Source organism: Corvus cornix, chromosome 28 (genome assembly GCF_000738735.6).
Source record: "Corvus cornix cornix isolate S_Up_H32 chromosome 28, ASM73873v5, whole genome shotgun sequence".
Lineage (NCBI taxonomy): Eukaryota > Metazoa > Chordata > Aves > Passeriformes > Corvidae > Corvus > Corvus cornix.
Window position 1 is genome coordinate 4,363,919 of NC_046356.1, and position 14,008 is coordinate 4,377,926.

The window sequence follows — 14,008 nt, forward strand, 5'->3', positions numbered from 1 at the left end:
ATCATCTTTAAGGTTCCACAATTCCATGATTCCGTTCCTCCTGCACCCACAAGCTTTCCAGGAGAGGCTTTGCTCACGCAGCCCTGTCTCTGTGCAGATACCCGGGTTGGGAATTGCTTCCTGGACACGCAGGATCGAGGAGATGGGGGCATCTCCTGCAGTGCTGAGATCGGAGTGGGGGTCACTCGGGCCTCCTGCTGCTGCTCCCTGGGCCGTGCCTGGGGCAACCCCTGCGAGCTCTGTCCTCCGGCCAACACCAGTGAGTGGGGAAAAGCTTGGGATGAGCACGGGGTGGGAAGGGGGGAAGAGAGGCAGGGACGCTTCCCGATGGATTCTCAACTCCGACTGGAGGTGCTGAGTTCAGGACTTGCTGCTCCAGGCAGGGCAGGGCAGAGGTGAAGCGGGGTGGGAGAGACCAGGCTGTCGTGTCTGGGGGATCTGGGCTGGGATCCTTCATTCCCGGTGCAGTGGGCTGGGGGAGAGAATGTGGAATCACCCCCTTCCAGGGAGGGCAGGCTGTGGGATGGCTCCGTTGGCTCGGCAGGCGATGGGGATCGAGCTGCTCCGTCTGAGCCCCAGACACATCCTCATGGCCTGTTCCTCCTGGGATTCTCCTGGGATTCTCCTGGGATTCTCCTGGCTCTCCCCACCCCTCCTGGTCTATGGGAGCCCTCTCAGCTCCCCTGACTGCCTTTCTCCACAGCCGAGTACAAGACCTTGTGCCCTGGGGGAGAAGGGTTCCGGCCCAACCCCATCACTGTCATCCTGGAGGGTGAGTTATCCCTATTCCCATGGCCCTTCCCGAGGGATGGGGTGCTGGGGGACCCCAGCCCTGTGGGGACTCTGTGCCGTGGCACTGGGCTGGTGGGTGCCCACTGACCACCAAGTGATGGACACAAAGTGTGGCTCTCCTTGGCCACGGTCCAGGGCAGGGCTGGGCGTGGTGGGATGAACTCTCTGGAGCTGCAGGGGTGGCACAGGCAGTGAAAATGTCCCACTGCTGTCCCTCCTCAGACATCGATGAGTGCCAGGAGCTGCCGGGGCTGTGCCAGGGCGGGAACTGCGTCAACACCTTCGGCAGCTTCCAGTGCGAGTGTCCCCTGGGCTACTACCTCAACGAGGACACCCGCATCTGCGAAGGTACCGGTGCCAGGGACGGGGGACAGGGGTGGCACCTGCTGCAGGGGCTGGGTGTTGTCCGTGGTGGATGGCACACACACGTGCCAGAGCTGTGTGTGTATCCCAGCTGCCCCAGGAATGGTTCTTTCCCTTCCAGATTTCCTCATCACAAACCTGTCCTTGTGCCAAACCCACCCATCCCTCGTGCCAAGCCTACCCCCACCCCACCCCGTGCCCTTCCCCACCCGTGCCCAGTGCTTTGACTCCTTTATCCCGCAGACATCGACGAGTGCTCTGCCCACATCGGGATCTGTGGCCCTGGCACCTGCTACAACACCCTGGGCAACTACACCTGTGTGTGCCCCCCCGAGTACATGCAGGTCAACGGGGGAAACAACTGCATGGGTACGGCTCCAGATCCCTGGGGAGGGCTCAGGATTCATGGGGAGGGCTCCAGATCCGTGGGGAATGGGCCAGATCTGTGGTGAGGGGTCTGGCACTGCCCTGTGCCCGACCCTGGGGCTGTGCTGAGGGGATGGAGCAGAAGAGCTGGGAACAGGGCCTGGGATTCAAAGCTGGACGTGGCACTCAGTGCTCTGGTCTGGGTGACAGATGGGGCATGGGTTGGGCTCAGTCTTGGAGGTCTTCCCTCCCATTCCTGGGGCTGGCAGTGCCATTCCTGGGGCTGGCAGTGCCATTCCCGGGGCTGGCAGTGCCATTCCCAGGGCTGTCCCGAGCCCGGCTCTGCCGTTACAGACATGAGGAAGAGCGTTTGCTACCGCAACTACAACGACACGTGCGAGAACGAGCTGTCCTTCAACATGACCAAGAAGATGTGCTGCTGCTCCTACAACATCGGCAAGGCCTGGAACAAACCCTGCGAGCCCTGTCCCACCCCTGCCAGCCGTAAGTGCCCTCACGGGGTTCCTGTGCCACCCCTGCCAGCTGTAAGTCTGTCCCAGGTGATCCCTGTCGCCTCGAGTTTCCTGTTTTCCCATGAAATTTGGGGCACGGACACCAACAAGATAGAGGAGAAGGGAGAGCACCCTGGGGGTGACTCCAAGCACAGTGGGGAGCCCCTGCTGCCTGTCAGACCCCAGTTCCAGCACGGTTGTCCCTCACTTAACCCCCCCGTCCATGGGCACAGCCATGACCTCGGTGTTCCCTTTCCAGCCGAGTACCAGATCCTCTGTGGGAACCAAGCCCCCGGATTTATCATCGACATCCACACAGGGAAGCCCATTGGTGAGTAAATCCTGCATCCCCACGGGGCCAGGGCTGCTCCTGACCCTCTGCTTCCTTCCCAGGCTGCTTGTGAGCTTCTGCCCTTCCCCTCCCCTAGGGAATTAAGGGTTAGGGCAAGGAAAAGAGGCTTGGCAGTGCCAGAGACTGAGGAGGTGGGAGATGAGTTCTCCCAGCATCTCCCAGCATTCCTGGGATGCCAAGGGGGGATGCTGATGTTGTGGGGCATTCCCGGGATGCCGGGGCAGGATGCTGATGTTGGATTGTGTGCAGATATCGATGAGTGCAGCGAGATCCCGGCGATCTGCACCAACGGTGTCTGCATCAACCAGATCGGGAGCTTCCGCTGCGAGTGCCCCATCGGCTTCAGCTACAACAACATCCTGCTCATCTGTGAAGGTACCGCATCCCAGCAGGAATTCCAGCACCTCCCGCCCCCAGCATACTGCCCCAGGGGCTGCCAGCAGCTCCACGGGGGGGATTCCTGGCATGTCCTGCACAGGACCGGGAGCTGGACGCGGTGATCCCAGTGGTCCTTCCCAAGCTGGGCTGGTCCCGCTGGGTGCAGCGATCCCAGCGCTGCCTCAGCCATTCCCAGGACAGCCCCTGCTGGATTTATCCCGGCGTTCCTGGTGCCATCCAGTGTCCCTGTGCCCTGTGTCCCTGCAGACATCGACGAGTGCAGCAGTGGGGAGACGCTGTGCCAGCGGCACGCGGAGTGCGTCAACATCCCGGGGAGCTTCCGCTGCGAGTGCGCCACTGGCTACCGCCTGTCCCCGGGGGGAGCCTGTGTGGGTAAGGGGACACCTCAGGGACACCTGGGGGACACCTCAGGGACACCTGGTGATGCCTTTTCCTGGTCTTAAAATCAAGAATCATACACGGTTAGAAGGGGAAAAGGGATTTTACCTTGGTATTTATTTTAAGGATCCTTAGGTGCACACGTCCAGGTCATATGCATCGAGATGCACCCCGCTGAGTCTCTCTCTGTGTCCCCCTGCCCCCCCAACATTGGGTATAACATTATAGGTGTTACTAATTAGCAGGTCTATCAAAGATTCCCCAATGAGAGGCTCAAGTGAGCCCCCCTCCCCAAGGAACCTTCCCCTGGATGGTTCTATCTTGGTTTACAGAACGTGTTCTGGAGAGGACCTTGGGGTCTGGGGGACACTGATCCCTAGCTACGAAGCTTCTAAAATGTTCAGTCTCTTAGCTTGACAAACAAGTCCAAGAATGTAGGCAAAAAGCACTAGGAGTACAGAAGCTGTAAAAAGGTATAACGGGGTTAAAAGAAAAGGCAAACATTTCATGGCATCACTGGGACACACCTGATATCACACTCCCCTTTTTTTTGGGATGGCAGCACATAAATCTCGTTGTGATGAAGTCAGCTCTCCAAAACCATGGGCGAGGCTCTGCTCTCCCCCTCCCCATTCCCTCCCTGCCCCTCACCTGGACTCCTCGGCTTCATTTCAGGTCGCAACGAGTGCCAGGAGATCCCCAACGTGTGCAGCCATGGGGACTGCGTGGACACCGAGGGCAGCTACGTCTGCATCTGCCACAACGGCTTCAAGGCCACCGGGGAGCAGACCATGTGCATGGGTCAGTGTCACCCCAGGGGGACACAAGTCCCTGACACCCCAGGGTGCTGCCAAGGACAGCCAAGTGTCCTCCCTGTGCCGTGCAGCCACCCGGATTCTCAGGTGTGACCTTGTCCCCGCAGACATCGACGAGTGTGACCGGCAGCCCTGCGGCAACGGGACCTGCAAGAACACCGTGGGCTCCTACAACTGCCTCTGCTTCCCGGGCTTCGAGCTCACCCACAACAACGACTGCATGGGTGAGTGAGTTCCCCGGAGCCCTGATGCCATGGATGACTCACCGGGGCCAGCCCTGGTGGCCAAGGGTGGCTGTGTGTGCCACAGGTGACACTCTGACGCTCTTGCTCCGTCTCTCTTCCCGTTTCCCGCTGCTCTCCGGCCCGCAGACATTGACGAGTGTTCATCCCTGGTGGGGCAGGTGTGCAGGAACGGGCAGTGCATCAACAGCGTCGGCTCCTTCCAGTGCCTGTGCCAGGAGGGGTACGACCGCACCCCCGACGGCAAGAACTGCGTGGGTGAGTGTCCAGGGCAGTGTCCAGGGCAGTGTCCAGGGCAGTGTCCAGGGTCCGCTGGCCTGGCTGGTGCTGTGCCATGTGGTCCCCAAGCTGGTCCCAGCAGTGGGATTCTCCAGAAGCGCTCACAAGTCCCCAGGATGCAAAGCCTGGTCATTTAAATGCCCACAGAGAGCTGGACTGGCCCCTCCCTGCCTCCATCTCCCTTCAGGCCTGTCCTGTCCACGTGCTGGGACCTGCAGGCAGTGGGAGAAATGTCCTGTCCTTGCCCTAAAATTGTACCAGGGACATCTTGGGAACCATCCTGGAAACGTCTCCCCTGTTCCCTGTCACCTTTGGGGCAAGGCAGGGCCTGGTGCACCCAGGGTGCTCAGAGCAGAGCCCAGACCCCATCCCTGGCTGTTTTCCCCCTCTCCAGACATCAATGAGTGCGTGAGCCTGCCTGGGACCTGCTCCCCGGGCACCTGCCAGAACCTGGAGGGCTCCTTCCGCTGCATCTGCCCCCCTGGCTACGAGGTGCAGAACGACAACTGCATCGGTAAGGTCGGCTCTGTGCCCCCGTTCCCAGCACGGCACCTGGGCACCCTGACCTGTCCCATCCCAGGGGCATCACCACCCCCAAATCCCTCCTGGAAGCCAGGCAAGACCAGCTCTGGTGGCACAGGAGGCTCGGGGGTGTTGCTGTGCCCGTTTTCCCTGAGGGAAGGTTGGGGGGTGAGGCAGGGGTGGTGTCCAGCCCCCAAACACCCCCCTCACCTGTTCTCCTGACCTCTGGGTGCCCCGTGTGTCCCTGCTCCTCCCAGACATCAACGAGTGCGAAGAGGAGCCCAACATCTGCCTCTTTGGGACGTGCACCAACACCCCTGGCAGCTTCCAGTGTGTGTGTCCCCCGGGCTTTGTGCTGTCCGACAACGGCCGCCGCTGCTTCGGTCAGTGCAGCCGCTCCTGGGGGGAGGGAGCAGAATTCCCGGGATTCTCCCTGACCTTGGCACGCCCCCATCCTCCCCCAGACACCCGCCAGAGCTTCTGCTTCACTCGCTTTGACAACGGGAAGTGCTCTGTGCCCAAGGCCTTCAACACCACCAAGGCTCGGTGCTGCTGCAGCAAAATGCCCGGGGAGGGCTGGGGAGACCCCTGCGAGCTGTGCCCGCAGGAGGGCAACGGTAGGGACGGGAGAGGGATGGGGGTGTCCTAGGGAGAGGGATGGGGGTGTCCTCCGGGAGAGGGATGGGGGTGTCCCCATGGGAGGGATGGGTGTGTTCCCATGGGAGGGATGGGTGTGTCCCCATGGGAGGGATGGGTGTGTTCCCATGGGAGGGATGGGGGGTGTCCCCATGGGAGCGGTGGGTGTGTCCCCATGGGAATCCCAGGAGCCTCCAAAGCCCATTTCAGCTGCTGGGAGCAGAATCCCTTCAGCACATCCCACTTCTCTGCTCTCTTCCAGTTGCCTTCCAGGAGCTGTGTCCATACGGCCACGGGGCCATCCCAGGCCCGGGTGACACCCGGGAAGGTGAGGCAGGGTGGAGGGATGAGGAGAAATTTGGGCTGGGGGGTTGTTGCCTGGGATCAACCAGAGCTGGGCTGCAGGAGAGCAGGGAGGGATCCTGGGGGGACACGGGACTGGGCACCCCCCAAACCCCGACTGCCCAGCGGGGGTTCATCCCTCAGCTCTGGAGAGGGAACACCTGAAACTCCAGGGATCGCCTGAGCATCCCGTGTCAGTGCTGAGGGGACAGGGCTGTTTGTGGCTGTGTGAAGCGTCGTTTTCCATTCCCAGATGTGAACGAGTGCTCGGAGAACCTGGGCGTGTGCATCAACGGGGCCTGCATCAACACCGACGGCTCCTTCCGCTGCGAGTGCCCCTTCGGCTACAACCTGGACTACACCGGGGTCAACTGCGTGGGTGAGGCTCTGTGGGGGTCTGCATGGGTGCCCTGCTCCCTCCTGCTCCGTCCCCCTCGCTCCAGAGGCGATGGATCGCTGTGGGTGTGTGCCGGGAGGGAATCGCTGCTCTCCCTTCCCTTCCCTTCCCTTCCCTTCCCTTCCCTTCCCTTCCCTTCCCTTCCCTTCCCTTCCCTTCCCTTCCCTTCCTTCCCTTCCCTTCCTTCCCTTCCCTTCCCTTCCCTTCCCTTCCCTTCCCGGACAGTTTGAGAGCTCCCCCTGCAAGAGCCCAGCCCAGCCCTTCCCCATCCCCGTCCTCCTCACGCTGCTGTGCTCCCCAGACACGGACGAGTGCTCCATTGGCAATCCCTGTGGGAATGGCACCTGCACCAACGTGGTGGGAGGCTTCGAGTGCGCCTGTGACGAGGGCTTTGAGCCGGGGCCCATGATGACCTGCGAAGGTAACAACGCCTCGTTCCATCCACGCTGGGCTGTGTGGGACCCCCTGCCTGGGCCAGCCCCCCGTGGGTGGTGTGGAAAAGCTGGATGGGGCTCCTCTCCACACGGGGCTCCGCCAGCTCCCTCTGGAGCCCAGGAGGACGCCTGGAGACCTGGATGAACATGGGAGCTGCCTCCCCAAGGACCAGCAGCCTGTTCCCATCAAAGCTGCTGGGACACCAGAGGCTCTGCAGGGATACCACGGCAGGAGGCCTTGGTGGAACAAAGCTCTCATGGGATGGATGCCCGGGGAGGGTGGCTCTGCCCTGGGGAGTTCCTACCCTGCCGAGGGCACCGGGGTGAGTCCTGTCCTGTCCTCTCCTCCCTGCAGACATCAACGAGTGCTCCCTGAACCCCCTGCTCTGCGCCTTCCGCTGCATCAACACCTTCGGCTCCTACGAGTGCACCTGCCCCTCCGGGTACGCCCTGCGGGAGGACAGGAGGATGTGCAGAGGTAAAACCCCTTCTGCAGCCAGCAGGGGATGGCCCAAACTGTCCCCAGCCCCTGCACGTGGCCAGGTGTGTATGGGGAAGGTGGGAATTCTGCGCTGGCATCTCTGGGCTTTTCTCCCATCACCCACCTCAGTGTCCTGCTGGTAGAAGGGAATTCTTCCCTGGAAGGCTGGGGAGGCTTCCCAGAGAAGCTGTGGTTGCCCCATCCCTGGAATTGTCCAAGGCCAGGCTGGAGCACCCTGGGACAGCGGAAGGTGCCCCTGTCCATGGCAGGGGTGGCACTGAATGAATTTCTAAGTCCCTTCCAGCCCACCTCATTCCATGGTATTTTTTAAGCTGTGTGCCAGCCAGATGGAGCAGTGCAAGGGTGGCAGAGCTGGGGCTGGCAGGGCTGGCAGGGGCTCTGATGGGGTCTGAGGCAGAGCTGGGGCTGGCAGGGGCTCTCATGGGGTCTCGTTGCAGATCTGGACGAGTGCGCAGAGGGGCTGCACGACTGCGAGTCCCGGGGGATGCTCTGCAAGAACCTCATCGGCACCTTCATGTGCATCTGCCCTCCTGGGATGCAGCGCAGGCCCGATGGAGAGGGGTGCACAGGTACCAGGGCAGGCTGGGGGCACTCCCGGGGCATGGACAGTGTCCTCTCCGAGGGATCCTCCACGGAGCTTTGGTTTACATCCTTCTTTCTTTTACATCCTTCTTTCTTTTACATCCTTGGGCTCCTCCCTGGGCTCTCCCACGTGTCACAACTTCCCAAGTGTCCCAGTAGGACACACAAAACCTCAGTGCATCCCTGGAGCCGTGGGTCACCCCCAGGGTGACACAGCCCTGTGCCACGTGTCCTTCCCTTTGAGTTTTTCCGAGTCTGTGCCAAGCTGCTTTTGGAATGGGCAGGAATGAACAACCCAGAGCTGCACAGCACAGAGCCAGCTCCAGCCCAATCCCAGCAGCAGCTGGAGCAGGGACAAGCCAGGGAGGCTGAATTCTGCCACCCTACTCTGGGAGAGGTCTGGGATGGGTGGAGGTTTCTCCCAGGGCGAGTGGAGGTTTCTCCCAGCTGCATAAAAACATGGAACTGATCCTCAGGGGCTCTGTGAGGGCATTCCAAAGGGAGGGGAAGCTGGGAAGGTTTGTCCCTGGGCTCAGCAGGGCTGTGTGCGGTGCCTCCCTGGCAGATGAGAACGAGTGCCGGACCAAGCCCGGGATCTGCCCCAACGGGCGCTGCGTGAACACGGCCGGGAGTTATCGCTGCGACTGCAACGAGGGCTTCGAAGTCAGTCCCTCGGGCACCGAGTGCATCGGTAATGCCCCGGCCTGGGCAGCACAGGGAGCTTTTCGGATGTCAGGGGGGCTCAGAGAGCAGGAGAGGGACTCAGGACAAGGGATGGAGGGACAGGACACAGGGAGTGGCTTCCTGCTGACAGATGGGATATTGGGAAGGAATTCCTGGCTGGGAGGGTGGGCAGGCCCTGGCACAGGGTGCCCAGAGCAGCTGTGGCTGCCCCTGGATCTCTGGCAGTGCCCAAGGCCAGGTTGGACATTGGGGCTTGGAGCCACCTGGGACAGTGGGAGGTGTCCCTGCCATGGCAGGGGTGGCACTGGGTGGGCTTTAAGGTCCCTTCCAACCCAACCCATTCTGGGATTCTTTGCTCCTGAGCAGGAAAGTTGTTGGAGCATCACCTTTATCCAAACCCCCCCACCCTCCCCGTCAGCCCTGGCACCGCCTGCTCCGTTACCCTGGTGCTGGCACTGCCTCAGATCTTGGATTTGTGTCCCCTTTTCCTGTGCCCAGACACCCGCCAGGGCTTCTGCTTCACGGAGGTGCTGCAGACCATGTGCCAGATGTCCTCCACCAACCGCAACCTGGTCACCAAGTCCGAGTGCTGCTGCAACAGCGGGCGCAGCTGGGGCCCCCAGTGCGAGCTGTGCCCCCTCCCTGGCACTGCCCACTACAAGAAGATGTGTCCCCATGGCCCCGGGTACTCCACGGACGGCAGAGGTGAGTGGGGCACAGTCCCCCTGGGAAGTGGCCGGGACAGGCCTGGGGCAGACAAGGAGCCTCTGCAATGTTCTGTGGCCACGGAGCTCTGGCTCTCTGGGAGAATCCAGCCTGCCCCAGTGTCGTGGGATGAGGGGGAGCTTCAGCCCTGCCTTGGCCTTGGATTTATGGCTTAATGTTAAGGAATCCCTGTGGCCTGCAAGGTCTGAGGATGGCAGATCAGGTCTATTATAAAATGAGTTATTTATTGAACAGGCAGGAGATAACAGATGAAAGATCTTAATCAGTTACTCCACAGTGTAAAACTAAAAACAGCTACTGGTAGATTACAGCAGAACATAAACAGTGCAGATACCGAGGTATTAAAGCTGGCAGAAGAAACAGGATTGATTAGGAGCCAAATGTAAGTTAGCATGGAAATGATGATAATTAAGTGGAGTCCTTCACCCAACCTCCATCCCTGCTCTGGGGGGAAACCCCACACATGTCCAGGGAATGTGCAGCAGATTTCTGCTTTGTGAAAGTTCAGCCAGAAATCCAGTTTATCTTTGCAGCTCTCAGGTTAACAGGGGGATGTTCATTGGCAGCTGGGAGCTGCCAGACCACGGTGCCAAAATAACTCCAAGACACTTGTCCTGTTTGAGTTATCTGATAACAAACCTCAGATAAGCTCTTGGGGAGGTGAGCTGGGCTGGCACCTGGGCACAGAGCAGCTCTGGCACTGACAGCTCCTCCCCTCCCTCCACAGACATCGACGAGTGCAAGGTGCTGCCCAACCTGTGCAGGAACGGGCAGTGCATCAACAGCATCGGCTCCTTCCGCTGCCACTGCCGCCTGGGCTACACCCCGGACATCACAGGCACTGCCTGCCAGGGTGAGCCGGGCTGGGCACCCCGCACAGGCGCCCTCCCTGCGCTTTGTAACCCCCGGGACCCGCCCTCCCCCTGGGAGCTGTGGGTTGTGCAGGGCTCTGGATACTGTGCCCTGTTTCGTGCCCCTCTGCACCTCGAAGTCACCTCTCCGTGTGGTTTAACTCCTCAAAAATGGGGTTCCCTGTCTTCCCTGACCCCAGGAGTCATAGGGACTGGCAAGGACTGGGGTCCAGAGGAAATCTGGGAGCAGCCAAGCCCTGCCAGGCAGCACAGCTCGTTCCACCCAGCCTGAGCGCCGCGCTGGGAATCCAGATGTTGGCATAAAAGGCACCTCTGGAATCACAGCTCTATCCCCACAGGATTTGTCCCAGATTTGTTGTTCTGCCTCAAACTGAGCTGCTCCCCCAAAGCCCTTGGCTCTGCTCACCTGGAGAGTGAAAGCGGGGTGTTTGTCCAGGCATGCCAGGATCCATGGGGATATCTCACCCCTGATCCACAAAACCTGGGATCACCTGATGTCCAGGAGCCCCTGGGTGGGCTGGGTGGCCCAAGGGCTGGAAGGGACCCTGCCCCTGATATGTTTTGTCCCTGGAGTGCAGATCTGGACGAGTGTAACCAGTCCCCAAAGCCCTGCAACTTCATCTGCAAGAACACCGAGGGCAGCTACCAGTGCTCCTGTCCCCGGGGCTACATCCTGCAGGAGGATGGGAAGATCTGCAAAGGTACGGAGCCAGGAGAAGGAGCAGGGAGCGGCTGGGGGAGAGGGGACAGGGCAGCCAGACATGGAAAAATACCAGCAGGTGGATGTGGGAAAAGGTGCCATGCTGGGCTGGTGCATGAGGGCTTCATCCTGCCACACTCCAGATGTGCCTCATCAGGGAAAAAATGCTCCTGGCCCTTTCCTGGAGAGTGCACAGCACATCCCGAGCTCCAGGGAGCTTAGACCTGCATGTCCCCTGCATGTGGGCTGTGCCTGGCATTGTCACCAGCCAGGCTGGGGCTGTGCCCACCTCTCCCAGGCTGAGGCACCACAGTGTGAGGAGCCTGGCCTGGGGATCTGGGAGAGCCTGGGGTTTGTGAATTGCAGGAGAGGCAGGGAAACATCCCTGCATCTTCCAGATGTGTCTGTGTGTGACCCTGAGGTGGGGAGAGGTTTGTTCTTCTCCCGCAAGAACTTTGGGAGCGCTGCTCCTGGGCTGGTTCTGTGCATCCACAGGGACACTGAGGTGTCACAGCCTCAGGCCACAAAGACACCTCAGTGGGATAAACTGAGACCCTCTCCTTGTCCCTTCAGACTTGGACGAGTGTTCCACCAAGCAGCACAACTGCCAGTTCCTCTGTGTCAACATCATCGGGGGCTTCAACTGCAAGTGCCCCCCTGGCTTCACCCAGCACCACTCGTCCTGCATCGGTGAGTGCAGAATTCCCTGCCCTGCACATTCCCACGGAGCAGCCCCAGCTCAGCAGAGGCTTCCCAGCCCCCAGACTCTGGCTCTGAAGCCCTGCCCCTCTCCAGCCACCCCGGCAGTGTCTGCGTTGTCCCTCTGCTGCTCAGCCTGGGCTGAGCCTCACCGTCTGAGGTGGCCACAGGGCCAGGGATGGACTTTCAGGTGGCCACAAACTCCTTCTGGTGTTTTGCAGACAACAACGAGTGCACAGCTCAGCCCTCCCTGTGTGGAGCCAAGGGGCAGTGCCTGAACACCCCGGGCAGCTACAACTGCGAGTGCCAGAAGGGATTTTCCCTGGACAGCTCCGGGGTCAACTGCGAAGGTGGGTCTGGGGCTCCAGGGTGGCTCCGTGGGGAAGAATTCCTGGGGCACTCCCAGGCTCTGAGGAGGCTCAGTCCAGGTGGGAAGTTCAAGGAGCGTTTGGACAACGCTCCCAGGGACAGGGTGGGATTGTTGGGGTGTCTGGGCAGCACCAGGGGTTGGGCTGAATGGTCCTTGGGGAAAGGAATGGTCCCATATCCCACCAGAGATCTCAGCCTGAAGCAGAGCAGAGCTGGTGACAGCCCAGGCCACACCTGGAATCAGGAACCAACCAAGCAGGGATGTCTGGGAGCCGGGGGTGTCGCTCAGCTCCAAGCTGCAGAGCCAGAATTGGGCACAGGAGCCACCCACCTCCAGGAGCACCCTGGAGGGTCCCTGAGCCCGCAGCGGGTGGGGCAGGGGAAGGTGTCTCAGGTCCCTGTGTGTCCCTTGGGTGCAGATGTGGACGAGTGTGACGGGAACCACCGGTGCCAGCACGGCTGCCAGAACGTGCTCGGGGGGTACCGCTGCGGCTGCCCCCAGGGCTACGTGCAGCACTACCAGTGGAACCAGTGCGTGGGTGAGTGGGGGGCCCGCCTGGGGGAGGTGTCCCCTGCCTGGGGAGGTGTCCCCTGCCTGGGGGAGGTGTCCCTGCCTGGGGGAGGCGTCCCGTACCTGTGGGGTGCATTCTGTACCTGTGGGAGGGCTCTCTATGGGATGTATCCTGTGGGATGTATCCTGTACCCATGGGATGCACCCTGTACCTGTGGGGGACATCCCATGATTCCATGATTCCGTGATTCCATACAGATGAGAACGAGTGCTCCAGCCCCTCTGCCTGTGGCTCTGCCTCCTGCTACAACACCCTGGGCAGCTTCAAGTGCGTTTGTCCCTCGGGCTTCGACTTCGACCAGGCCTTCGGGGGCTGCCAGGACGTGGACGAGTGCTCGGCCGGGGCAGCCCCTGCAGCTACGGCTGCTCCAACACGGACGGGGGGTACCTGTGCGGCTGCCCCCGGGGGCTACTTCCGAGCAGGACAGGGGTAAGGGAGCGGCCAGCGGGGCGTTCCCAGCTGGGGATTCCTGGAGGATGTGGCACAATCCTCGTGCCAGCAGCATCTCCTGCCCCACTTCCCTGATGCCAGGGTCAGTGCAGCTGCCAGTAGATGCTCTGTAGATCCACCCGGTGCAGGATGGAGATTAATTAATCCATTAATTAATGGCACCAGGCACATCCTGTGCCATGTCCCACACCCATGTGTGACCCTCTGGGTGGTTCCCATGTGGAGAACCCGGGAGTGGTGACATTTCCATTGGAATCAGGGATCTGAGCTGGGTCTCTCTGCTCTTCTGCCACTAGCCACTGTATTTCTGGCTTGGGATTTGGGAAGGGTCCCTACCTGCCTGCGCCCCAGGAGGAGGATGAGGACAACCTGCTGTCCCCCGAGACCTGCTACGAGTGCAAGATCAACGGGTACCCCAAGAGGGGCCGGCAGCGGCGCAGCGTCAACGGCACGGAGAGGCACCAGGTGAGAAATGCAGGGCATCCTGGAGGGGCTGGAGCAAGGCAGGAGCTGGATCCCTTGGGATCCTATTCCCTCAGTCCAGGCAGAGCCAGCAGCTCATCCATATCTGCCTGGGTTTGGCATCCCCAAACCCTCTTCTGAAACCAAGGAACGAAGTCCACGCTTCCCATCCCTGGAAGTGTCCAAGGCCAGGTTGGACGGGACTTGGAGCAACCTGGGATAGTGGGAGGTGTCCTGTTTTTAAGGTCCCTTTCAACCCAAACCATTCCATGATTCCATTCCTCGGAGGGAGTTCTGGCCTCTGCCCAAGACTCTCCCAGGAATTTCCCAGCCCTGGGCAGGAGAGGTCATTTTAGGGCTTGGAAGGAGAATGGCTCTGAAGTTACTGATCCTCCCTGGGACGGGCGCTGTGTGCTGGGGGTTCAGTGCCAGAGGCACAGCCGGGACACCAAGAAACTCTTGTGGGAAACGAAGGACCAAAACGAAGGACCACGGACGTCGTTGCTGCTTCTCAGAGCTGATTTGGGGCTGAATTTCCCTAAATCAAACCCACCTTCCCCC

General features: G+C 60.8%; 1 protein-coding gene across 1 annotated transcript in view; it reads left to right on the top strand.

Annotated features, from left to right (window-relative positions):
* The window catches only part of LOC104697407 (fibrillin-2), a 66,949-nt gene that overhangs the window by 50,691 nt on the left and 2,250 nt on the right, over window positions 1-14,008 (top strand). Inside the window, 30 exon segments of the mRNA XM_039566220.1 lie at window positions 98-259; window positions 704-772; window positions 1,015-1,140; window positions 1,399-1,524; window positions 1,876-2,025; window positions 2,293-2,364; window positions 2,635-2,760; window positions 3,031-3,156; window positions 3,838-3,963; window positions 4,085-4,201; window positions 4,349-4,477; window positions 4,893-5,012; window positions 5,278-5,403; window positions 5,485-5,637; window positions 5,919-5,984; window positions 6,252-6,377; window positions 6,697-6,816; window positions 7,185-7,307; window positions 7,769-7,900; window positions 8,479-8,604; window positions 9,096-9,302; window positions 10,051-10,176; window positions 10,774-10,896; window positions 11,469-11,585; window positions 11,816-11,944; window positions 12,383-12,502; window positions 12,733-12,876; window positions 12,879-12,934; window positions 12,936-12,964; window positions 13,282-13,450. Coding sequence (XP_039422154.1) covers window positions 98-259; window positions 704-772; window positions 1,015-1,140; window positions 1,399-1,524; window positions 1,876-2,025; window positions 2,293-2,364; window positions 2,635-2,760; window positions 3,031-3,156; window positions 3,838-3,963; window positions 4,085-4,201; window positions 4,349-4,477; window positions 4,893-5,012; window positions 5,278-5,403; window positions 5,485-5,637; window positions 5,919-5,984; window positions 6,252-6,377; window positions 6,697-6,816; window positions 7,185-7,307; window positions 7,769-7,900; window positions 8,479-8,604; window positions 9,096-9,302; window positions 10,051-10,176; window positions 10,774-10,896; window positions 11,469-11,585; window positions 11,816-11,944; window positions 12,383-12,502; window positions 12,733-12,876; window positions 12,879-12,934; window positions 12,936-12,964; window positions 13,282-13,450 — 3,641 coding nt within the window.